Here is a 24,418-nt window from a genome sequence, read left to right as displayed (position 1 = left end):
GTGCTCAGGAGGCCCCTGCAGCAGTTTTGCTTGGTTACAAACTTATTCAACCTGAATAACTGAAGCTAAAAGCTGTTTTTTTTTGTTTTTTTGTTTTTTTTAATTGAAGTATGGGACCCAACTGAAGCGACTTAGCACACGTGCACACATTGTTGGTTTACAAAGTTGTGTTAAGTCATTATTAATAACAAACATGATTTTAGTCAAGGTACATGGGAAATTATCAAAGTGATCTTGTTATAAGCACCAAGAACTTTGATCTTTCTTCATTTAGGGTGGAAGGGACCAGAAACTGCTGAGCTGGTGAGAAGGTCACACAAATAACTAAACACTTAGTGGGAGTCAAAGTTTTTGTTCATTTGGTTCAAATTATTCATTCAGTGTATTCTAGATGCCTGTCCACACACACTGTCCATCCACCAGACCAAGCTGAACTATGCATCCAAATCAGAATTTATCATTTATTGATTTTTAAGACCTTGGACAAGTTCTGTCCTTAAGCCTCATCTGTGAAATAGGGATGATAATATATACTTAATTAGGGCATCCTTATCGTTAGAAGTTGGCTTTCCAGGTGACCCAGTGGTAAAGAATTGGCCTGCCAATGCAGGAGACCTGGATCCTGACGATCCCCTGAAGGGAATTGCAACCCACTCCAGTAATCTTGCCTGGGTAAAGCCCATTGACAGAGGAGCCTGGAGGGCTGGCTACAGTCTAGGATGCACAAGAGTCAGATCCGACTTTGCCACTAAACAACAACATAGTTAAAAGTCAGGTCAGGTCCCCAGAAATGCGAACCAACTTGATGTTTCATGACATATGTCACTGTTAGTCCACTAGGAACTGAGTACATGATGAAAGAAATCATAAGTGACCCTCTCTCTCTGCAGATTCCCTTTCCCAATATAAGCGTGTGCTTCAGTCCTGTCCGACCGTGTACGACGGTAAGGACTGTAGACCCCCAGGCTCCTCTGTCCGTGGGGATTTTCCAGGCAAGAATACTGGCGAATTGGGAGCAACTGAGTTGCTATGCCCGCCTCCAGAGGATCTCCCCCACCCAGGGATCGAACCCCCATCCCCCTCCCGGTCTCTTAGGCCTCCTGCTTTGGCAGGCGGGTTCTTCACCAACAGGGCCACCTGGGAATCCCTCCCAATCTAAAAGGGCAGCAAAACGCTCGCAGAGGTCCCTACACAATGCAGCAACACGAGATGCCAACAGCCTGTCCCCAGAGACAACATTCACTCATCTTCCAAAATCGTTTTGAGTTCTTCGAATCCTGTTTTCTTTGGCTCTTGACGCTCTGCAAACACACTCTGTGCTAAACCCTGCTGTTGTCCGACGTCAAAGGCTTGGCCGTACGTCGGAGGACTTCCCAGAGGACCGTAGTTTGGTCCCAAGAGGACAGGGTGCCCGGAGCGCCAACTGTACACGCTTTCTGCCAGCTTTTTCAGGATATTTGCAAAACTGCAGCCCAGGGGGCGTTTCCGAGCTGCGGGGGCGGGCAGACACCGCACCTCCCCTCTCCACGTTCTAGGGGGAGGGGGCGGTGCCCGGGCCGGGAGCAATAACTAAGGCCGCGTTCGCAGCCGGGTGCGAGCACGTGGACGCCTAGGCTCTGAGCCCCGTGTGCCGGGCGGTCCGTTTACCCTCCCTTCGCCTCGCACCTTCGGCCGCCTCCGGGCAACCTCAGCCCCGGCCAACGTTTGGCGTCTCCGCCGCCTCCGCTCGCGGCCTGTGGCTCTGGGTCCCGGCGATCCGGCTGCGGAGCGTTGCCGGCGTCCTCCAGGCGGGCCCGGGAGGCGGCGCGGCCTCGGGAGGCGGGGACCCGGCGGGCCGCTGGCGCTCGGCTTCCGGAAGCCGGCGGTTCTCCGGCTCCCGCTGTGCGGACCGGCGCGGCGGCCTGAAATCCAGCATCCCGGCCAACACCTCCCGGAGCAGCGGGCGGCACCAACGCCCCAGCGGCTGGATCCCAAATCGCGCTCGCCGCTGCCGGCAAGATGCAACCGGTGTACCCGGAGGTGAAACCCAACCCGCTGCGGAACGCGAACCTCTGCTCGCGCGTCTTCTTCTGGTGAGCGCCCCGCCTGGGCTGTGATACCCCCGCCGCCGTGGGGCGGGTACCTGATGCCGCCTTCGCCTTTCGGGGGCAGAGGCGCTTTCCGCTCTCCCCCAGGCCGCCCGGCTTCTTGCCGCCGGTGGGGCCGCCCCGCGCCGGCCGCGTGGTCCCCTCCGGCTTGCCGGCTTGCGGGGTTAGGGGGAGCAGGCCGAGGAGGGGAACGTGGTCGCGGGGTCGCCGGCTGTCCCAGTATATTTGCTCGCCGCTCCGGCAGCCTCCGGTTCCCGGAGCCGGGGGGAGCAGCTGGAGCCGGAGGCGGGGAGGCGGAGAACGGAGGCTGCCCAGGGGGAGTCACCGCCCAGCCGGAGAAAGGACCGGACCACCCACCTCCTCCCCGCTGGGAATTCGCTCCTCCGTGCTAGAACTGCACTTTTTTTTCCCGTTTTTTTTTTTCTCCGTAAGCAAGCAGCTTATGAGCAGCTTTCTTTATTGTAATAAAAGCCCTGGACCAATTGCCGTCTTCCAATAATGTCCCCACTTTTAACCATATTCCTTATGTGACATCTGCCGGCCAGTTGCACCCGGCGCTCTGTCTGCCTGTGACGCTGTCTCTATCCCTCCCTCCCTCTGTCTGTGTGCGTCTGGTACCTAATTAAGGCAAATTTGTAGTGGGTAAAGAAACAATTTTTATGTAATGAATGGGGACACTATTCTTGACCATGTTTTGCTTTTGCCTGGGACACACAGCGACGACCGGCGTAGGTATTTTGACCAACCGCTTTCCCTATTGTGAATATTTATTTACCCTTCCATCTTTGAGGACCACTCTGGGCTTGGGGTCCCTGAAGCCTGTGGGGTCGTGTCCAGATCTCTAGCCTTCAGAGAAGTGGTTTGTGGTTGTTCCTATAACTTCAGGCAGGGCGGGGAGGGCAAGGAACTCTCCAAGACCGTTTTTGTGGATTTTAAAAATATATGCATGGAAATGGAAGGTGAGGACCTCTCATTGGTTGTCGTAGGCACCCATTTCCAGTATTCCTGTGGGAGCAGATGGAGCTATTATCTTTTACAGCTGAAGGTACTGAAGCATAGAGGTTGAGGAAGTTACCTACATCACATGGTGACTAAGTGGTGAAGTGGGATCCTGGACTAGGCAGTCTGACTTCTGAGCCTGTGATTCCTGTGTGGGTAACTACAGTTCTGTTAATTGTTATAACTTTAACCTGTAACTGTTGTAACCTGTGTGTAACTGTTTCTGTTGGTATGCTTACTTGTTCCAAAATGCATAAAGGTGATTCCAAACACACTTTAGTTCTTGTAGACAATTCAGGTTCTTGCTGTGGGAGATGATGCATGTGAAACATCTATAATCAAGCTTTAGGGCGGCTGTTCTCAAAGTACAGCTCTCAGACCTGCAGCGTCCTCACCTGGGAGCCTGTTGTTGTTCATTCGCTCAGTTGTGTCCGACTCTTTGTGACCCCATGGACTGCAGCACACCAGGCTTCCCTGTCCTTCATCATCTTCATCAGCTCCCGCAGTTTGCTCAAACTCATGTCCATCAGGGCCGTGATGCCATCCAACCATCTCATCCTCTGTCGTCCCTGTCTCCTCCTGCCTTCCATCTTTCCCAGCATCAGGGTCTTTTCTGATGAGTCAGCTCTTCACATCAGGTGGCCAGAGTATTGGAGCTTCAGTTTCACTATCAGTCCTTCCAACGAATATTCAGGATTGATTTCCTTTAGGATGGATTGGTTTGATCTTCTTGCAGTCCAAGGGACTCTGAAGAGTCTTCAACACCACAGTTCAAAAGCATCAATTCTTCGGTGCTCAGCCTTCTTCATGGTCCAACTCTCACAACCATACATGACTACTGGAAAAACCATAGCTTTGACTGTATGGACCTGGGAGCCTGTTAGAAATGCAATTTTCCTGCACTCATTCTAGATCAGTTCTGTAAAATTGGAAGCTCTGGGGATGAGGTTTAAAGAAGCGTTCCAGGTGATTCTGGTGACAGGTTGATGGTGGCAACTGCTTTAAGCCAGCCCTCCCACTGGCATTGTTACTTCAGTATAATCTTTTAAAAAGGGGTCCAGACTTCTGGCAGACCAGTGGTTAAGACTCTGCTCTTGTAGTGCAGGGCGGGGCGGGTTCCATCCATGGTGGGGAATGAGGATCCCGAGGAGAGGGGGTTCAAAGTTGGCAGACTTAGTTGTTGACCATAATAGCCGTCTTTTGTTCAAAGCCTGAGGTACCTTAGTGATTTCCTTCTGCTACCAAGGGAATGATGAACTGAGCCCAGCTAGGAAGTTTTGCCCAGAGAGAAGGCCCACCTTGTAGAGAAATATCGAGTTTTCATGTTCTCATTGGGTATATACTTTAAATTTCATCTGCGGTTTAGTGTTTCATAGCAGTTTGCAGGTAGGGTATAAGGATGTGGATATTGGTGACTTTTACCAATATGGGTGTTGGTAATTGTTGTGGATTTTGTAGAAGAATATACATTTTTTTCTATTTTTGTAAGAAATTTAAAACTATAAAGCAAGAAAAGAGAAATAAGGTTTTGTTTTTATTAGCCAAGCATACTTACTGATATTTTGATTGTTTCTTAGTCTTTCCCCTAGAAATTTTTATGCACACCTGCTTATCCATATTCATCTTTTGTATAAAACAAAATAGTTTTGAATCTTGAATCCTTTGTAATTTTCTATGGTTAACATTTAAGTTTGAATTTATTTATTTATTTATTTTCAATTATTTGGCTGCACCAGGTCTTAGCTGCAGCATGTGGGATCTAGTTCCCTGACGAAGGTTCGAACCTGTGCCCCCTGCATTGGGAGCTCAGAGCCTCAACCACTGGGCCAGCAGGGAAGTCCCTATGGTTAACATTTAATACAAATCTTTAAAACATGGTATTTAATTGCAATTTATGCAGTCTTTCACTTTTGTTTATCACAGTTAATTGCTGATTATGATGTGATGAATATCCATGACCTTGTATTTTTTTTTTCATGACCTTGTATTTTTGTGGCGCATCTTTCTTTTCTTTTTTTGTGGTATATCTTTCATTTTTCTTTATTCTCAGATGTAAAATGACCAGTGAAAGGCCAAATTGTTTTCCATAAGGTTCAAACCAATTTGCCCTCTTCACAGTTGTTTTGTGAGCTTATTTAAGTATCAACTTTGAATACCTAAATTAATTCTTTTAGGTCTAAGGTTAATATCAGTTTTTGGTTTTTGGCCCCTGCCATGAGGCATCCAGGATCTTAGTTCCCTGGCTGGGGATGGAACCTGTGCCCCTTGGCAGTGGAAGAGTAGAGTCTTAACCACTGGACCCCCAGGAAGTCCGATAATATCAAACACTTTTAATTTCAATTTGTTTGATTTGTAAAAATGGAACATTTTTTTTGGTGCCTATTGACTTTTTTTTTTGAATTGTGTATTAATAGATTTTTTAAAAAATAACTTGTAACAGCACTTATAATTTTACAAATTTTCATTTCTCTGAATTTAGAGGTTTTAAATTATATGTTAAGAATATCAAGCTTTTTTTGGTTTCTCCTGTTGCTTTTATAATATGTCTTTGTAAAATCCCAGCATCATTTAAATCTCTGTAAGCATTTTATTTTAATCTTGTTTCATTTCTAACAATAAAGCCAGCTAGAATTTCATTTTTTCCTGAAACAGCCCATTTTCCTGTCATGGTTTATTGAATAATTGTTGCTCATCCCCATTATTGGAAATAAGGAGCACTTGTTAATGACCATGTCCGGCTGGGGACTGGATTGTCCAGTCTGCTGAGACTCCTTGGTGATGGTCCCTGCTGTCCTGCAATTCAGCCCTCTGGGTGTGCTCTGCATTTCTCTACCACCTTCATCCCAGAGGCCAGCAGGTTGAGGGTTAGTACAGGACCTCTCCACAGAGATGAGGGTTGAGTAGGATCTTGGACCAGATGCACTTGTCGCATCAGTCAGTCAGCTCAGTTGCTCAGTTGTGTCTGACTCTTTGCGACCCCATGAACTGTAGCACACCAGGCTTCCCTGTCCATCATCTTGCAGATTTTGCTCAAACTCATGTCTATTGAGTCAGTGATGGCATCGAACCATCTCATCCTCTGTCGTCCCCTTCTCCTGCCTTCAATCTTTCCCAGCATCAGGGTCTTTTCTAATGAGTTGACTCTTCACATCAGGTGGCTAAAGTGTTAGAGCCTCAGCTTCAACATCAGTCCTTTGAATGAATATTCAGGACTGATTTCTTTTTGGACTGACTGTTTGATCTCCGTGCAGTCCAAGGGACTCTGAAGAGTCTTCTCTAATACCACAGTTCAAAAGCATCAGTTCTTTGGTGCACAGCTTTCTTTATGGTCCAACTCTCACATCCATACATGACTACTGAAAAAAAACCATAGCTTTGACTATATGGACCTTTGTCAGCAAAGTAACGACCCTGCTTTTTAATATGCTGTCTAGGTTGGTCATAGCTCTTCTTATAAGGAGTAAGCCTCTTTTAATGTCATGGCTGCAGTCACTACCTTAAGTGATTTTTGAGCCCCCAAAAATAAAGTCTGCCACTGTTTCCACTGTTGCTCCCATCTATTTGCCGTGAAATGATGGAACCAGATGCCATGATCTCTTTGAATGTTGAGTTTTAAGCCAGCTTTTTCACTTTCATCAAGAAGCTCTTTAGTTCCTCTTCGCTTTCTGCCGGGGTCCAGCCCCAGCAGGATCCAGGGGGTACCCTCAGGATGAACAGCATCGGCGAGAGAGAGAGAAGACACGTGAGACCAGCCTTGATAGGGCCAAGTCTGCGAGGGAGAGAGAGAGAGAGAGAGAGAGAGAGACGGGGGTGCAGAGAGTCTGGCAGAGTCTGGCAATGCTTTATTTTTTACCATAGCTTTTATACCCTAAGTTAGTACATTTCTAAGGGGAAGATAGTTTAACATTATGTCAGCTTGTCCTTCACAAAACCAGGGTGTTTTCTGCATACTTCTTTGTTTATGAGGGTCTTGTACATTATCTTCTGGCCTGGGGCTATTAACATTTTATGCAGGTCAGATGAATGTAAACCTATTTTCCGTTTTTATGATGACCTTAACTGAAAGGTAACAGTGTCATAGGGAAATAGTACAAGGTAGAATTATATTCTTGTTCATACAAAAATTAATCTTTCTGCAAAAGTTGTCAGTTGCGTTTATCTAAGAAGTTTACCTCATACTGACTCTGTGACTTTGGTGAGGCAGCTTTTGCCTAGCACTCCTGACTGACAATTAACAACCATCTCATTGTTACCACACTAGGGCTAAATTCTTATTTCTCTATCTTAACTATATTAACAATGGTTTTTATAACACAACCTTAGCACATTAAAGGCAAAAATACAGCAAGCAAAACACAGCAAGCAAATCACAACCCAGTAACCACCTATAGAATAATTTTCATATGTTTTCTAATAGGACTCCTTTACCCCTTAAAAGGGCTCTATATCTTTTAGGGCTTTTATATAATCAGGTTCTTTATGCTATTTTATGATTAGGATATTATAAGCAATCATGCATATTAGTACCAAGGCATAAATGCGTTTGGCTAACAAACTACCAGGAAAGGAGTTTAAATTAAAACACTCCTTTCACCCTGAATAATCTCATAAAATACCACCACCTGGGAAACTTATTGATTAAAGTTCTAAATTGATTCTTATTTGGGAAGAGATCAGGGAAGGCCTTCCTGCCTGTGTCAGAGAAATTAGGGAGTAGTCCATTGAGGCAGGCATCAGAAAGACAGATATCATCTTTAAGGTGAGAGCCGGGGGCAGCTTTTTGGAATCCCTGAAAACCTGATCTGCCTTGCCTGCCAGGCTTTCTCCTCATGACCTTGTCATTGTCATGGGTGGGATCTCGTGAGCTGGCCTTTTCAAAAACCCCTGAAAACCTGATCCGCCTTGCCTGTCAGGATTTCTCCCTTATGGCCTTGTTAGGAGTAGGGTCTCGTGTGTTGGCTCCCGGCAGCTTTCTGCCATAAGGGCGGTGTCCTCTGCATATCTGAGGTTATTGATATCTCTCCTGGCAGTCTTGATTCCAGCTTGTGCTTCATCCAGCTTAGCATTTTGCATGATGTACTCTGCATATAAGTTACATAAGCAGGGTGACAATATATAGCCTTGTCATGATCCTTTCCTAATTTGGAACCAGTCCATTGTTCCATGTCTGGTTCTAACTGTTGCTTCCTGACCTGTATACAGGTTTCTCAAGAGGCAGGTCAGGTGGTCTGGTATTCCCATCTCTTGAAGAACTTTCCACAGTTTGTTGTGAAAAGGTTTTGGTGTAGTCAATGAAACCGAAGTAGGTGTTCTTTTGGAACTCTCTTGCTTTTTTGATGATCCAACGGATGTTGGCAACTTTATCTCTGGTTCCTCTGCGTTTTCTAAATCCAACTTGAACACCTGGAAGTTCTCGGTTTGTGTACTGTTCAAGCCTGGCTTGGAGAATTTTGAGCATTACTTTGCAGCGGGAGAGATGAGTGCAGTTGTGCGGTAGTTTGAACATTCTTTGGCATTGCCTTTCTTTGGGATTGGAATGAAAACTGACCTTTTCCAGTCCTGTATCCACTGCTGAGTTTTCCAAATTTGCTGGCATATTGAGTGCAGCACCTTCACATCATCATTTTTTAGGATTTGAAATAGCTCAGCTGGAATTTCATCACATCCACTAGCGTTGTTCATAATGATGCTTCCTAAGGCCCACTTGACTTCGGACTCCTGGATATCTGGCTTTAGGTAAGTGATCACACCATCGTGGTTATCTGGGTCGTTAAGATCTTTTTTGTATAGTTCTGTGTATTCTTGCCACCTTTTTAAAGTATCTTTCACTTCTTTAAGGTCCATACTGCTTTTGTCCTTTATTGAGCCCATCTTTGCATGAAATGTTCCCTTAGTATCTCTGATTTTCTTGACGAGATCTCTAGTCTTTCCCAGTCTATTGTTTTTCTTCTATTTTTTGGCACTGATCACTTAGGAAGGTTTTCTTATCTCTCCCTGATATTCTGTGGAACTCTGCGTTCAGATGGACATATATCTTTCCTTTTCTCCTTTGCCTTTCGCCTCTCTTCTTTTCTCAGCTATTTGTAAGTCATCCTCAGACAACCATTTTGCCTTGAATTGTAACTCCCCTGACACTGACTCCTCAGTCAGTGAACTGTCTGCTTGCAAAGGGAGTGTGGATGTGGAAACTGCCATTGGTGTCAAGACAGACTCTCCAGAGACTCTTGTCAGAGAAGCTGATGTCATGAGGGGTATGTGAACTAGCTGAGTGCTGAGATGGTTTAGAGAGGTTGGTTCTGTTAGGTCCTCAGTAACTATCAATTGTGAATACATAGAAATGTTTAATTTCAAACTAGGATTCTTTGCACCATTTTCAGAATACCACTTGTATGAATCTTGTTCTTCATTAACAGTCAAAAATCCACATGTTGTTGATGGAGTCTGGGTAAGCTCTCCAGGGCTCTCTCTCTGGCTTTGTTCTGTTCCCCCTTTTTAGACACATATCTAATTTTTTAAAATTAATTAATTTGGCTAAGTTGGATCTTAGTTGGGGCATACGAACTCTTCGTTTGGGTAGATGGGATCTAATTTACTGACCAGGGCTTGAACCTGGGTCCCCTGCATTGGGAGTGTGGCATCTTAGCCACTGAACCCCAAGGAAGTCCTCTCAGGCATTTAGTTTGATTACTTTTGGTGATTTTATACGATAACTCCAGCTGCTAGGAAGATGCAGAAGGATCACCCTAAAGGTGTATTAAATTTTACTACTTAGTCCTTGGGCTTCCCTCATAGCTCAGTCGGTAAAGAATCTGCCTGCAATGCAGGAGACCTGGGTTTGATTACTCGGTTGGGAAGATCCCCTGGAGAAGGAAATGGCAACCTACTCCAGTATTCATGCCTGGAGAATTCCATGGCCAGAGGAGCCTGGCAGGCTACAGTCCATGGGGTTGCAAGAGTCAGACACGACTTAGCAACTAAACTACTACTGCTACTAAGTCCTTATAGTGAAATAAACAGTGTAACAGATTTAACTCCTGTAGTTTATTCTTGATATTGGTTTATCTTGATATTGTTTTTATACTCCACATCTGGTCAGCCTGAGAGATGTCGACTAGTGTCCATTCAGATGTGTCAAGTGAATAATTTGCTTTTCTGAGTCATCCACGGGCCCCCCAATGTGTTGACTCCGTTCCTTTTGTTGACCTGAAAGAGACTGTCAAGATATTTCTCTCGCAAAGATGGGTTTATGTGGGAACAGCAGAGAATTGCAGTTCAGTGTCTGTAGCCATGGGAATTCACGTCCAAGTCTCCAAAGGAGGAGGAAGGAGAACTCTTATAGAGGGAAAGGAGACTTTGGAGAGCTGTTGTAGTAAACAGCGTCTGTGGCTTTTCATTGGCTGAATCCTTGCCAGGAAAGAAAGACTGTTACTTCTTACCACTGGTCTCTGATATTGTTGCAGGCATGAGAGCTCCCACTCCTGGTCTCCCAACTATGTAATTGAGGTTTCTCTGTGTTAATTTTTTACACCTGTGTGTCTTTCTCCCAGGTTATGTCTGCTCTGTGATGTGTGGAACATTTTCACCCTAAGTCTTGCCTGTAACTTTTCGATGGAGCCAGAGAACACTGTCCTTCTTACCATGAGGCTGTTACTGTGGGTTTCCTCTTTGAGTAAGATAAACCCCTTTTAGTGTTTTCCGTAATGAGTTTGATGCCCGGGTCAGGAAGATGCCCTGGAGAAGAGAATGGCTATCCACTTTACTAGTCTTGCCTGGAGAAGTCCACAGCCAGAGGAGCCTGGCAGGCTATAGTCCATGGGGTGGCCAAGAGTCGGACCCAACTGAGCAACTAAAATTATCTGTTAAACTTGCCAGTGCTCTTCTTACTAGTGAGTATACAGCAGTTTCTCAGCCCTCAGTATGATTGACTCACCTTGTTGGCCCTAAAATTTGAGTGCCTGGTCCCTCCCACTTTATTTACTTTTTAAGTAGATAAATTGAGATTTTTTTTGGAGTTTTCAATGTCAAATTCTCAAAAACTAATAGAATGAATAGACAGAAAAGTAGGATATAGCAGACCCGAAAAGCACTATGAACCAGTTCATTCAACATGGTTAAGATTTATACAGTTTTCATTCACACAACAGCAGGATGCAAATTCTGCTCAAGTTCCCATAGATGATAAATCTCTCCAGTGTCGAGGAGACATATCCAGGGTCATGAAACAAGGTGCAGAAGTTTTCATGGTCTAAAGTTATTGAAATCATAAGAGAGTCTGTTCTCTTATTACTGTGGAATTATGTTAGAAACCAATATCAAACGATACTTGAAAATAACCTACATATTTTCAAGATCTGCACTCTGTTTTTAAGTTCCTCTCAAAGCATGAGAACAACTGGCTTGTTCACTCTTGTTGGGACTCAACAAGGTACTAGGGAGGAAGGGGGCTTCCTGTGTGCGGAGACAGGTATACTTGGTCCTTGAATCCTTATAGTAAACCCTTGTTGTACCTGGTTTTGTCTTCCTTTTACCAAAGTAGGACATTAAGGAGCTCAGAGTTAAGGTGACAAATTTCAGAGTATGGGCTATGACCTCTGTGTTGCTGTGTGTATTTCCTCACCCGGGGCACACAGAATGCCTGGATTGACTGAGTTTATAAGGGTGATTGAGTGGAAATCTCACATTTGTCCACAGAAAGCTCATGAACATAAAGTTGCTCGCCCAATAAATTGCTTTTATTTTTCCAGACCCTTGTTGGTGTGTTTAGTTGGTGAGGATGTGACAGATTATGTGATAAACCCAACTGGCTACTACTTTAAACTTCTACTGAAGGAATTTCTCAACTCGGCAGTGTATATTTTTCTCTTTCTGTAAAGAGGGAAAGTTGTCTGTCCTGTTTTGTTTTGTTTTGTGTTTTTCTGTTCAGAGAGGAGGTTTAACAATTCCATTTCCAATTACAGTATTTCCCGTCAGTTTTAAAAAGCTATTTACAAGAAGCGTTATTACACTACTTCTACTTTTAAATGCATTAAACACTTCTAAATATCTAGAAAGACTAGATATTTCATGTAAGAACTTACTTGTCCACTATGTACGCAGTACTGTTAAGTAAAATCGCACACATGCAACAATGGTTATAATTTGAGGTATCTTCTAAATATGGCCATTTTGGCCTGAACCATTCCCTATCTTACTTCCTTCTCTCTCCCACCAACTGTCCTGTTCTTAAACAGAAATTCAGTTCAGTTGCTCAATCATGTCCGACTCTGTGACCCCATGGACTGCAACATGCCAGGCTTTCCTGTCTATTATCAACTCCTAGAGCTTGCTCAAAAACTCTGGGAGCTTGCTTAAATAGAAGGGAGATGGCTTAAAACTTAAGCCTGGGCCTGCAGGGGTTGGCGTATCAGTGCCACAGATTACACAGGTGGCGTTTATATGAGTTCTAAGTGTTCATTGAGGAACACTGTTTACCTGTAAAACATAATGCATTTTTAATAGTACAGGTAAGTGCCTGTTGCATATCAAGCCCTCAATAAATGGGGACAGTGAGGATTATTGCAAAACCCTCCCTCCCTCCCTCTCTGGAGTGGATGGTCTTCTCTGCTAGGAGCCACTTAGAAAGTAAGTTGAGTGTTTTGAAGGGAAACTCCGCAGGGCCGCCTTCTCATTAGCCCTGTTCCTCAGGAGGGATTCCTTTCCTGTAAAGGGGGAGACCTTCTTAGAAACCCTTCCAGGAAGGATGAAGTGCAGCCGGAAGGAATCCTGCAGAGCCGCCAGCTCACAGACACAAAAAGGGAATCGGTTGCTTTTGATTTCTGAGAACTGGCCTCTCTAGTAAGGGCAGAGCAAAGTGAGGAACTAGTGCCTAGTACTGAACGTGTGTGGAAAGAGTGGTCTGAGAGGGTAGGTGAGGCTCCTGTGGGTGAGACTGAACTCCACCTGCAAAGTGCGGGTGAACCCGAGGCCGGCCTCACCATTTTGTGACTCCCAGTCACCTCTGGCTGATTCTCCTGGAAAGTCTTACTCTGAGAAGTTGGTGGCAGGCGAACGGGGGGTGAGGTGTCCACAGACAGATTGCATTCAGCTGGCCCAGAGCCACACAGACAGCTGGTCTGTGGTTTAAAGCCACAATTGTGGTTTCCTCCTGCTCATGTGTTTAGGCTGAATTCTGGCAAGAATGTCAAGGCAGGCAGAGGTGAACGTGAGCACTGCTGCAGCCCCCTGTGTGTGGCAGAACCCACCGGCCCAAGCGCGGAGGAGCGTGTGCCTGAGTGAGGTCAGCAGCCCCTCCATCCAGGCTGGTGGCTGCCTCCAGGCAGGAAGCTGTCATCCTCCACACTTCCTGCCTCCTCTGTGCTCACTTCCCCAGGCCTCTTTCTGCTTTCTGCCTTCTGTGTTCTCTGCTTTATTTTGTAACTTATTTTTAAGCTTTTAAATTTATTTTTTAATTTTTTTTTAATCTTTTGGCTGTGCGGTGGGGAATGTGGAATCTTTAGTTCCCCAGCCAGGGATTGAACCTCTGCCCCCTGCACTGGAAGTGTGGCGTTTCAACCCCTGGATTTGCAGGGAAAGCCCCTCTGTTTTGTTTTTTATCTCTGCTGTCCCTCCCACCTCATAAAGTCAGCCCTATTTACTGGTTTCCACAGAAGTCCACGTGCAGTGAGGTTTGGGTTGAGGATTATCAGTGGAAGGCCTGGCTTCCTTCCCCTCCATTTCCTCTCTCAGCTCCCTCCCACTGAGGTAAGAAGCAGGGTCTCCCCTCATTGTGGGCACAGCCACGCTGAGCACTCAGGGACCCACTGAGATTTTCAAGAATACCTTGCTACCTTAAGCAGATTTCTATACTACCAGGTGGAACGCTACCACAACCATGATTAACGTTTGTATCAATAAAAGACTGGCCAAGTGCAGCCACTTTCTTTGCCTCCAGCTGAAGAAACTGAGGTGCAGAGAGGTTAAAAAAATTTCATGTCCAAAGCAACACAAATTTGTAAATGGGGAGGAGGCTGTTTCAGCTTCAGATGTTGAAAGTCAAGTGCCAGAGAGCCTTGGAAGGCAGAGGAGGATGAGTTACGGACAGCTCGAAGAGTGGTGTGAGCCAAGAAGAGAACAGGTGGTGCTTATAAAAAAGCTATATTGTATCTTCATTTGTGCAGAAATTCTCTTAAGAAGTCCATCTCCAAAAGCATATTGCATTACAAATGATGGCTTTATTCCTACATTTAACAATCTGGTGTTGATGGTCAGTCTTAAATTTCTGATGTGTCCCCCGGTTCCTAATGGATCTTAGCATTTGACTTGATTGTAGAGCAAAGGGTTTGTGTTCCTTATATCCTGGTCTTTTGACAGGCCAGGATCCTAGTATTCTTGCACTTGCATCTTTTTATTTATTTTAAAATTTTTATTTTGTTTTTTTTTGTTTTTTTGGCTGGGCCATGCAGCTTGTAGGATCTTCGTTCCCTGACCAGAGATCAAACCCCGGCTCTCAGCGGTGAGAGCATGGAGTTGTAACAGCTGGGTTGCTAGGGAATTCCTGTATCTTTTTATTTTGGTAGGAAATGATATGGTATGGCAGCCTCCCTTCTGCTCCTCTCCCTCCCAAAGGGGAAAAAAAACACCTTGATTTGATTTGAAATCAGATTAATAGTAAAATTTTTGATCGCCTGAGGTTGTAGAGCTGTTCTCAGTCTGTTTTCTAAAAGTTGCTCCTTTTGCCTGTTCAGGTACCTCAACTCCTGGGTTGCCCAGGACAGTCCCGATTTACACCCCTTTATCACACTGTAGTTATTAACAGCACCCTGTTTTACTCCTTGAAGTATCTTAGGTTGAATGATAAATAATATGGTCGCACTAACAGAGCTAAGTTCATATTCCATAAAATATGCTCCTCCCTCTCCAGTGGGTTCAGTCCCTGGGTTGGGAAGATCCCCCGGAGAAGGGAATGGCAACCCACTCCAGTATTCTTGCCTGGAGATCCCATGGGGTTGCAAAGAGCCGGACATGACTGAGCAACTCACACACACACACACACACACACTCACACTCACACACACACACACACACACACACACACACACACTCACACTCCTGTGGAGTATGAGCAGGAACTATGGACAGAGTTCAGCTAAACTTTGACGTATTTTAATGACAAGTGAAATCCTGTTACTGTCACCACTCGAGCAGGTATCCTTCTAAGATAATCCCTGACCTGTGATTTGTACGTGAGAGTGATGGCTGAGAAAGCTGCAAGGAGAGTGTGCTCCTGGAGGTGGCCCGTGGGCATCTGGGTTGCTTGGTCCCTCCCAGCCCTGGGACCCCTGGGGAATGCACAGTCCCTGGGGCTGAAGGCACAGTGCCTAAGGGGTCTCCTGAAGGTGTATTTCGAGTCCAGCCAGTGAAGGTGCTTACCTCCGGCTGAGCCAGCTGAACAGAAAGCCAAGACGAGGGCACTTTGAGCAGCCAGTCACTTTAAAGCCCTGGGTCAGGTGGAGAGGCTGATAGTTCCCCAGATGACCCGCACCCTCACCGTCTTAGGTAGCTAAGACATAGACTGGTTACAGTGCTTTTGCAGTGGGTTGGAGGAAGAATAGGCCGAGGGTTCCGAGGGGCGTGGGGGCTCCCTTGGGCTCAGCCAAGACTGAGGACCCCTCTGCCCTGCTGGCAGGACCCCGTGTCTGAGGTGAGGCTCAGTAAGTGACTTTGAACTCTGCCGACTGTCCTGTCTGGTAACCAGCCGTGTGATCTTGGTCCAGATCCAGTCTGAGCCAGTTTCTTTATTCACCCAATTGAACATGTTAGCCTTAGCCCTGTGGGTGGACGGAAAGGAGGTACTAGATGTCAGGCACCTTTGCTGCTTTCCTCGGGGACCTCAAATCAAGCCCAGCTACTATCTCTCCCAGGTTCCCTGGTTCTCTCCCTTCTACAGGACATTCTTTTATTATGCTCTCTATTGCTTAAGGGGCAACCACTTAGCATCTCAGGATTTTTCTATTAAGTACTTTTAGGCCTTTGGGGTTCTGCCCTGCTGTTCCTTTGGCTTGGAACATGATGAAACACTTGTCCTTCGGGTCTTGGTCCTCGCCTGGCCTCCTTGGTGAGCTGTGTTCTTCACCTTGTCTGAAGTGGCCGCCCCCACCCTCAGTCATGTCTCCCTGTTTTATTTTCTGTCTGGTTATTATCATTGTTCTTGACCTGTCTCTATAATTTGATTATCATCCCTCTTCCCAAGTGTGAACTCTGTAAAAAAAAAAAAAAAAAAAGACCGTATCTAAGGTCTAGAACCTAGGAAAGTGTCTTACTTTAATGGGTGAGGAAGATTAATTTTAATTAATGTTATAATTCTGGTTTCCCTATAGTCCTGTGGTTGAGATTCCTAGTGAAAAAAAGCTTGTGGGTTGCATTCTTTTTTATTAACAAAGGGGTCATGCATATCCTATGGTTTGAGGGCTACTTCCAGGGGATTGAGGGAGAAGGGTCTCATCTGGGTATGCCTCTGTTGATGATGGCATTCAGCTCACGGGCTGGTTTAGGGCTGGAAAACAGCATGGCCTGGAACCAAGGTGACACTTCAGTTCAGGCACTCCGTCGTGTCGACTCTTTGCGACCCCATGGACTGCAGCACTCCGGGCCTCCCGTCCATCACCAGCTCCCGGAGTTTACTCAAACTCATGTCCATTGAGTCACAGGCTGTCCGTAAAGAATCTCCTACAGAGCATTCTCCCTGCTGACAAAACCTGTTTCTGTTTTCCGTTGCTTTTTTTCCCACCTCTGCAAGCTTTTGTGCTTATAGGAAACATCATTTTTTTTTTTTAAAGCAAATGGGAGAACGTACCAAAATTATTAGGGAAGCTGTTTTAGCCTGTCCTCAGATTCACTAGGGAGTTTTCTCTCTCAACTTACTTCCAATCAAATAAGCCCTTTAATAATAGATCACATACAGAGAAGCTTTTCAAAAGATGTTTTTGTTCTCTCCGAATATGCAGTTAGCTATTCAAACTGAGGGTTATGTTCCTAATTGACCTAATGCTTCAAAGAATGAACTGGTTTAGCTGGAATTTTCCTAAAGTCTGTCCTGTTGACTTTGTATTGCCCAGATAGAAAGTGTATGATTTATAATTAGTCTTCCCCCTTTAACTCTGAGTAATAGGCAGAAAGGCTATTAGATTTTTACATTGGCATTAAATTTTGGACAGCTGTTCTCAATATTGTGTAAAGAATTCCACGTTGTTAGTCTGGAGCCTCTGCTGAGAGAGACGAGTTGCCTAGAAGACAGACAGACAGGATAGTCATAAAGAAGGACCGACCTGGTGCGGAAGAGTGGTTTTACATTCAAAGCCAGCGCGGGCAACTGGGGTTTTTCTATCACACCCTCTGCCTCAGGGCTGTTGAGCCTTGTCTGTTTTGTTTATGGAGCTTAAGCAATCGTGCAGTTATTAGCTAGTGGTTAATTACCAGAAATATGAACTCAAATCACTGCTTTTTTTTTAAAACCGTTTGTATTTTCTCCTATTCATGTAGGATGGTGACAGAAATTCAGTGAAAAGGTAGGCTCAACTGCTTTATTAGTTACTCTGTTTACTTGGAGGAAAATCATAACCGTGTTATCAGATGAGCTTCTTTTCAAGTGTTATACCATTTGCCACAAAATATTTTGGATTCTTGGGCAACTTCGGCCAGGGGCTGAAGTCTCTGTCAGTGATCCTGCCTTAAATATTAAAAATCAGTTGCAAAAAATATAAATAAATAAAAATTAGTTGCCATGCTGTATGGTTCAGTGGTAAAAGGATCTGCCTGCCAACACAGGAGATGTAAGAGATGCAAGTTTGATCCCTGGATCGGGAAGATCCCCTGGAGGAGGAAATGGCAAACCACTCCAGTATTCTTGTGTAGGAAATCCCATGAACAGAGGAGCCTGGTGGACCAGTCCACGGGGTCTCAGAGAGTCAACCATGACTGAGTGAATTAGCAGATCAAGTCATCATATAGAAGCATCTGATGGTCATGCCCGAGGAGGAAAAAGGTTGGGCAGAAATACGAAGAGCTGAAGTAGGTTGTTAAGAAAACCCTGGAACCAGTTGGAAGAGGCATTGGAGAGAACAAGAGGGTCCATGGTGCTGCACCAGAGTCCTCTACCCTCCCAGTGGAACACAAGGAAATGCACCAGATGCTGCCTCAGTGAACCGGGTGCCTTTTATGTCAACCTACTGTTTTCAGTGACTTCCTCTGGGGAATTGAAGGCGCAATGAGAGTCTGATAGGTGGACCTGAGGGAAGGGACCCCAGGGGAAGGGACCAGGAACAAAAAGAAGCAGTAACAGAGGGTGTTCTTCAGGACTTCATGCCTGAGCCAAGTTGACTGCTACAGAGAGTCTTCGCAAGAATTGCACCCTGAAATTCACTCCTGTGTTGAAGGGGGCCCTTGTTTGTCCCTTTTGAACGAATCATCAGAGAATGAGAATGTCTAAAAATTAGAACTATGCTGTGTGGAGACTTTGGGGGATAAAAGTTGGGAATTTTGGGGAAGCTCCAAATAAGTTTTCTGAATAAATTGTTTTTGAAATAGAGACAGTGAATTGGAATTGATGCATCTTCCTGATTTTATTTTTTAATGGCAAAGTATCTGTTTTTCTTCTCCTTTTTGGGAACATAAGATCAGTGGGGTCACACATGAGGCATAGGTTTGTTTTTGTGTTAAGTATTTTGTGCAAGAATTTAGTTCTGCCCAGAATAGACTGCAATATGTATTAGGGGATTTGGGAAAATGAAAACAATAAAGACAGCCAGTGGCCTCATGGGGCTTGCACCCTCCACTGAAAGTAGAGGGGGTTGATTTAGATTTCTCATTTGGCTGAAATTTGTGGCAATTCCAACAGCGGTTGGTTGGAAGGTGCTTTTTTTCCCTGGCTATGGAAGGTTTTTCTTAAGTACACGAACAGTGTGAGATGTTGTCTCAGGTCCCTGATATTAAGCGGTCTGTACCTCTTTGAGGTCATCCAATAATTTAGATTTCTCATGCATCCCGATTTGGGCTTCCCAGGTAGCTGAGTGAGTAGTAAAACATCTCTGCCTGCAAATGCAGGAGACCCAGGTTCAATTCCTGGGTCGAAAGATCCCCTGGAGGAGGACATGGAAACTGACTCCAGTATTCTTTCCTGGAGAATCCCATGGACAGAGGAGTCTGGTGGGCTGCATATAGTCCATGGGGTCGCAAAGAGTTGGACCTGACTAAGTGACTGAGCGTACGTGTACACACACACCCATGAATGCCAATTCAGATGGCTTTTTCTTAGACTTCGTGGGCAGAGGCTTGCGATGAGAGTTCTTGGAGGAAGCTGAGGGGAAGGGTTGGAGCTTCCTGAATTGTTACCCAGGCTTTGGTTTAATGGTGATTGTAGGCTGAGGGAATCTTCTTCCCTTCTGCTGGTTTCAGGCAAAGCCATGTCACGCTCTGTTCCCTGTTTCTCTTAGGCCTAATGTCTGTTGTGGTAAATATAAATAGCAAAGGAACATGGTTAAGTAAGCTTCACCTTAAACCTCAAAGAAGTTCCAATGCAAACTGGAGCCATCGTGTGAGTTATTGCCAAGTTCTCATCTGCTTCTTGCAAAATTTTGGACAAACAGGGTGATATTTGTATGCAGGTTTTATAAACCCCGGACTGCTAGGATGTCCAGGGCTGAGGTGATGCAAATATTTGCCAAGGTTTTATACAGACAGACAGTCTGTTAACGATAGCTGTGGTCTCAGAGTAAACAACTTCCACATGGACTTCTGTGCAAGACTGGCATGGCTGGTGGAGCCTGTGTGTGAACCCAAGGCCCTTGTGTGACCCCTTTGTCCTCTACTCCTTGGCCAGCTGTCTGTGTTCTGTGCTCTGGAGATCTCACTGTTGACAGCCCTGTCCTCTGACTCAGGGTGGCAGATACTGTTTTTAGTAGAACCCAGCCAACCAGTATCATGTTGCACGTACTAAAGCAGTCTGTCTGCAGCTGTCTCTGAATTCGTTTGCTAGCTGCATTTGAGACCAGAGTTAATCATAGGGCTGAGTTAAATTCTGTCATGGGTCAGGAGAGAAAAGGAGAAAGGCCAGCTGGCTTTTTCTGGTTGGGTCTTTTTTGGTATGTCTTCTATTGCTCATCACTGGACTGCCGTCTGAGGCATCAGAAAGGAGAACCTCTCCGGTGGGTGGCTCTGCAGACCAGCGGTATTGCCATCACCTGGAGCTTGGGCGAAATGTGTTCTCAGGTCCTGCCACAGGCTCAGTGAATCAGAAGCTGTATTTGACCAAGGTCTCCAGGTGATTCAAATCCATGGAGCTAGGCCAGGCTCCTCTCGTCTTCTGCTTCACTGAAGCAGGTTCTGAGGGTGGAAGAGGAGAGCGTGGAGGAGGTGTGCTCATGGTTTTAAGGTCTGGGTCCTGTGTGTGAGTCACGTGACCTTTTATCTCCCACATCACATGGTCTCACCTAGCTGCAGGGGGCCAGGGAAATAGAGTCAGACCAGGTAACAGGAGTAAGAAAAGGAAGGATCAGACTCAGAAGTGGGCAAAGCAGTGGATTAGGTGAGCTACGCTGTGGATGGAGTTCAGCTGTAAACATTATGCCCAGCTTTCTTTTTGTTACTCCTTTTATCTTTTTCTTAACTAAAAGATTTAAAAAAATATGCTCCTTGCTGATGAGAGGAAAAGATAAATTTTATTTGTAAGCTCATATAACACCAATATTATTGTTGGGTGACTCACTTTTATAGAGGAAATAACCCAACATCTACAACTGATGTAAGATGTGGATTTCCCCCTAGTCTTCCCTTCCCTGTCATGATGGAAAATGGCAAGCATATATACAAAGCAGAGGGAGCAGCCATCTGTGAGTGTCAGCAAGTGGACCGCCTCATGGCAAATCTTGGTTCAACTCACTTCTGACTCACTTCCTGTCCTAAACGTGAACTGTCCTTTTTTTTTTTTTTTCAAGTCTGAGTGAAGAATGCTGTTACTGGTTGCATTGTGTCCTGTAAAACTTATGTTGAGACCCTAGTGCCCAGGACCTCAGAAAGTGACTGTTACTTGGACATAGGGCCCTCAAAGAGGTGATTAGGTGAAAATTAAGATGTTAGTGTGGGTGCTAATCCAGTATGACTTGTAAGAAGACAAATATTGGACACTAGTGATGGAAACAGAGGAAAGGGGCCTATGAAGACACACAGGAGGTGGCCGTCAGTTAACCAAGGGGAGAGACCTCTGAGGACACCAACTCTGCCAGCACCTTCATCTTGGACCTTTAGCCTCCAGAAATGTGAGCAGTTTCCATAATTTTGAGTCGTATAGTCTGTGGCATTTTATAGCAGCTCTAGAAAACAAATGTAGATGGTATACGGAATACAAATGGTACACCTACTGTTGCTGTGTTTCTTTTCCTTTTTAAAGGAAGAGGACTGAAACCTACTTTTCTTAATAAGTCTCTGTACACATTTGTTTTACAAGTCTTTGTAGGAAAGGGTCAATATGATTATATACACTCATACAGACCTGTTAAATTATCACATTGTATATAATCTCACTTCACTTTTTTTTTTTTACTGTGTCATACAACAGGCACAGAATATTATAAAGATAAAGGCATAGCTTTAGAGAATTATTATTAACTTCATACCTTGTAAGTTAACCGGGTCATGAAAGAAGGTTCTGCCAACTCTGCTTCCTGCCCTTCAATATTCTATTCCAGTCACAAGCCCTTCCCTTTCCTCAAAAAGAAAAATCAGCTTCAAACTCTTCAGGGTCTATATTTCTTATGATGTACCCGTAGTGTATTTTTTTGTTTATTTTTTTGAGTTTTAATTAGTCTGCATACTTTGGGTTCACATTCTGCTTCTTTTTGGAATGCAGTATCAATACAGGCAGCACCTTTTGGTAACGCAGATCCTATATTTTTAAAATAGCTCTAAAATACTCTAGCATATTAACATATTTTAGCAATATATCTGTTTTGGGGCACTTGCAATTTGGCTACTTTCTAAGGAAGTATTTCAAGTATAACCATCATATCTGGGCTGATTCTTTAATTCTAAACTGTATATAACCCATTCATCCTGAAACTACAGATGAAAATACGTATCTCTGCCCCAGGTGCTGGTCTGTGCACTGGGGAGAGAAAGTGCTGGCCTTCTCTCCCAAGCTTCAGAGCTTAGCTCTGTGGAATAATTTCTAAAAGTTAAATTTCTAAGGCAAAGGATACACTGGCTTTCTATTAATAGCTTTAATGAAACCTATCTGGGTGGTTTTAAAGAAAAATTGGATCAGCTTGAAATATGCCAATCTCGTAATTGGGTCAGTGTTGACTTTGGAGGGAAAATAAAATTGGGTCTGGCATGGTGCCTTTGAATGAATTATTCTGATTCCCAGCAAGGCTGATGTTTCCCCAGCACCGATTACTGTTGGGTTTCCTGAACAGGTTGACCGTTTCTCTCTCTGTCATGGCCCCTTGGGCTTCCCTGTTGGCTCAGTGATAAAGGATCTGCCTGCCATTGCAGGAGATGATCCCTGGGGATTCAGTCTCTGGGTCAGGAAGATCCCCTGGAGAAGGAAATGTCAACCCACTCCAGTATTCTTGCTTGGGGAATCTCATGGACAGAGGAGCCTGGGGGGCTACAGTCCATGGGGTCACAGAGTCAGACACAACTGAGCGATTCAGTAACAATGGCTCCTTACCAGTGAGTCAGGTCCCAGTTTGCTCCTCACAGGTTTGTCCCTGGCTCAAGTCCTACCTTCTGCTTACTAGTGTGGCCCCAGGTGCTTGGAATTTGTCCCTCAAGAGCTTTTCTCCTACCTGCTGCCAGTTACTGACATCCATTTCCACAGTTGTGTGGAGGCTTAGACCTCTTCCACTTCTGAGCTAGTGGTCAGTGGTGGCCGGACTGCTAGGCATGAGGGGTCACCAGTGGCAGAGCCCTGTGCATCCCCTTTTAGTAGCTGGTCTGCTAGGCAGTATTTTGAATCCTTTGCCCATCCTTCCCTCAGGCATCCGCCACAGGTAGATTCTAAGGTGAGGGAGAGATCTTTGACTTAACCCATTGTAAGCTTCCTCAGGCCAGGTACCTCAAAGCCCGAGTTTTTGCTTCTAGTTCAATCATTTAACTGACCTTGGCATCTTAGGCCTGTTTTCCTCTCTGGGGCTCTTGGACTGTACTAGGTTTTCCAAAGAGAGTTCTAGCTCCCATCTCCTATGATCTAATAATCATTTACCACCGCCCATGTTTCCTAGAAAGACAGTTCTCCGTGTGGTTCCTAACCAAATCCATGGGGAATGCTTGTTTAAAATGCAGATTCTTCGTCTCCACCCCAGATATGGGGTGTCCGAACCCCAGTGAATGGGGTCTGTGCTTATTTTGAACAGCTTCTCAGGTGATTTCATTGTAGATTAAAGTGTGGGAAGTCTATCCTAGAGCGTGTGGCCACCAGGCAAGAGGAGGGAGCTCTTAAAACATTCCTAGTCTCTTCCTTCTGTGTTGGCAGAAGTGTTCATAGTGACAGAAATAGGTCTAGGACCAAAGCTGTGTATCAGCTGAGGGGAGGACAGGGAGGTTGTGGGAGAAAGAGGTGGTCAAAGCCGGGGGAGCCAGTTGGTGAGTGGACCTCTTGGCCAGCAGAACCTCGTCTCGAGGTGTGAGCTGATAATGTGCGATCATAAGGTCTAGGGAAGAGTCCCCCTTACACTGAAGTCTGGGCCCAACTCCCTGGAGCTGACCCAAGCCTCACAGGTGAAGGGCATGGTCCTCCACAAGACTGCCCTCTCTTCAGAAACCAGCTCTCAGCCCCGAGGTCCCCAGACCACCCTCATTTTCGACCAACTGGCTACACATTTAGGGATTCCCACCACCCTCTCCTGTTGATTAATTCATCGAAACAACCGAACACTTTTGTTATGGCAAACAGATTCAAATTGGAAGGCTGAGGTTTGAGAGGGTCCTAGTCTCTGGGCTTCCTTGTCTCACCCCAGTGGAAACAGGTCATGTCACCCTCCCAGCACATCAATGTGTCATGATACCCAGAGTATGGCCAACCAGGAAATCACCCCCAAGGTTTGGAATCCAGAGTTTCTACTGGGGATTCATTATGTATGCATCACGAAGTGAACCACTGGCTATGTGATTGGTCTTGTCTTCAGATTCCCTCTATGAAAGTCCGACTGAAAGCGTGTGACTCACAAGCGCAACCTTCTAATCCCACGTTTGGTTTTCCTGGTATGGCGAGCCCCCATCTTGAGTCATCTGTTAGCATAACCTTTAGGGGCCCAGGCATGAGTCACCTTGTTAGCAAAAATCATCAGAGTTCACACTAATGT

At 45.3% G+C, this 24,418-nt stretch overlaps 1 protein-coding gene across 3 annotated transcripts in view; it reads left to right on the top strand.

Annotated features, from left to right (window-relative positions):
* Positions 1–1,869: 1,869 nt before the first annotated feature.
* Positions 1,870–24,418, top strand: part of LOC136144034 (ATP-binding cassette sub-family C member 4) — a 190,755-nt gene continuing 168,206 nt past the window's right edge. For 2 of the 3 annotated variants that reach the window (XM_065901617.1, XM_065901615.1), the window contains exon 1: positions 1,870–2,072. In XM_065901617.1, coding sequence (XP_065757689.1) covers positions 1,999–2,072 — 74 coding nt within the window. In that variant the 5' untranslated portion in view covers positions 1,870–1,998. Of the gene's footprint in view, positions 2,073–21,136; positions 21,374–24,418 lie in introns of those variants that run through there. The other variant, XM_065901616.1, reaches the window with a different exon arrangement.

This window comes from Muntiacus reevesi, chromosome 11 (assembly GCF_963930625.1).
Source record: "Muntiacus reevesi chromosome 11, mMunRee1.1, whole genome shotgun sequence".
NCBI classification, from domain to species: Eukaryota; Metazoa; Chordata; class Mammalia; order Artiodactyla; family Cervidae; genus Muntiacus; species Muntiacus reevesi.
Note: the sequence above shows the minus strand (reverse complement) of the source record. Positions and strands in the feature narration are given on the sequence as shown.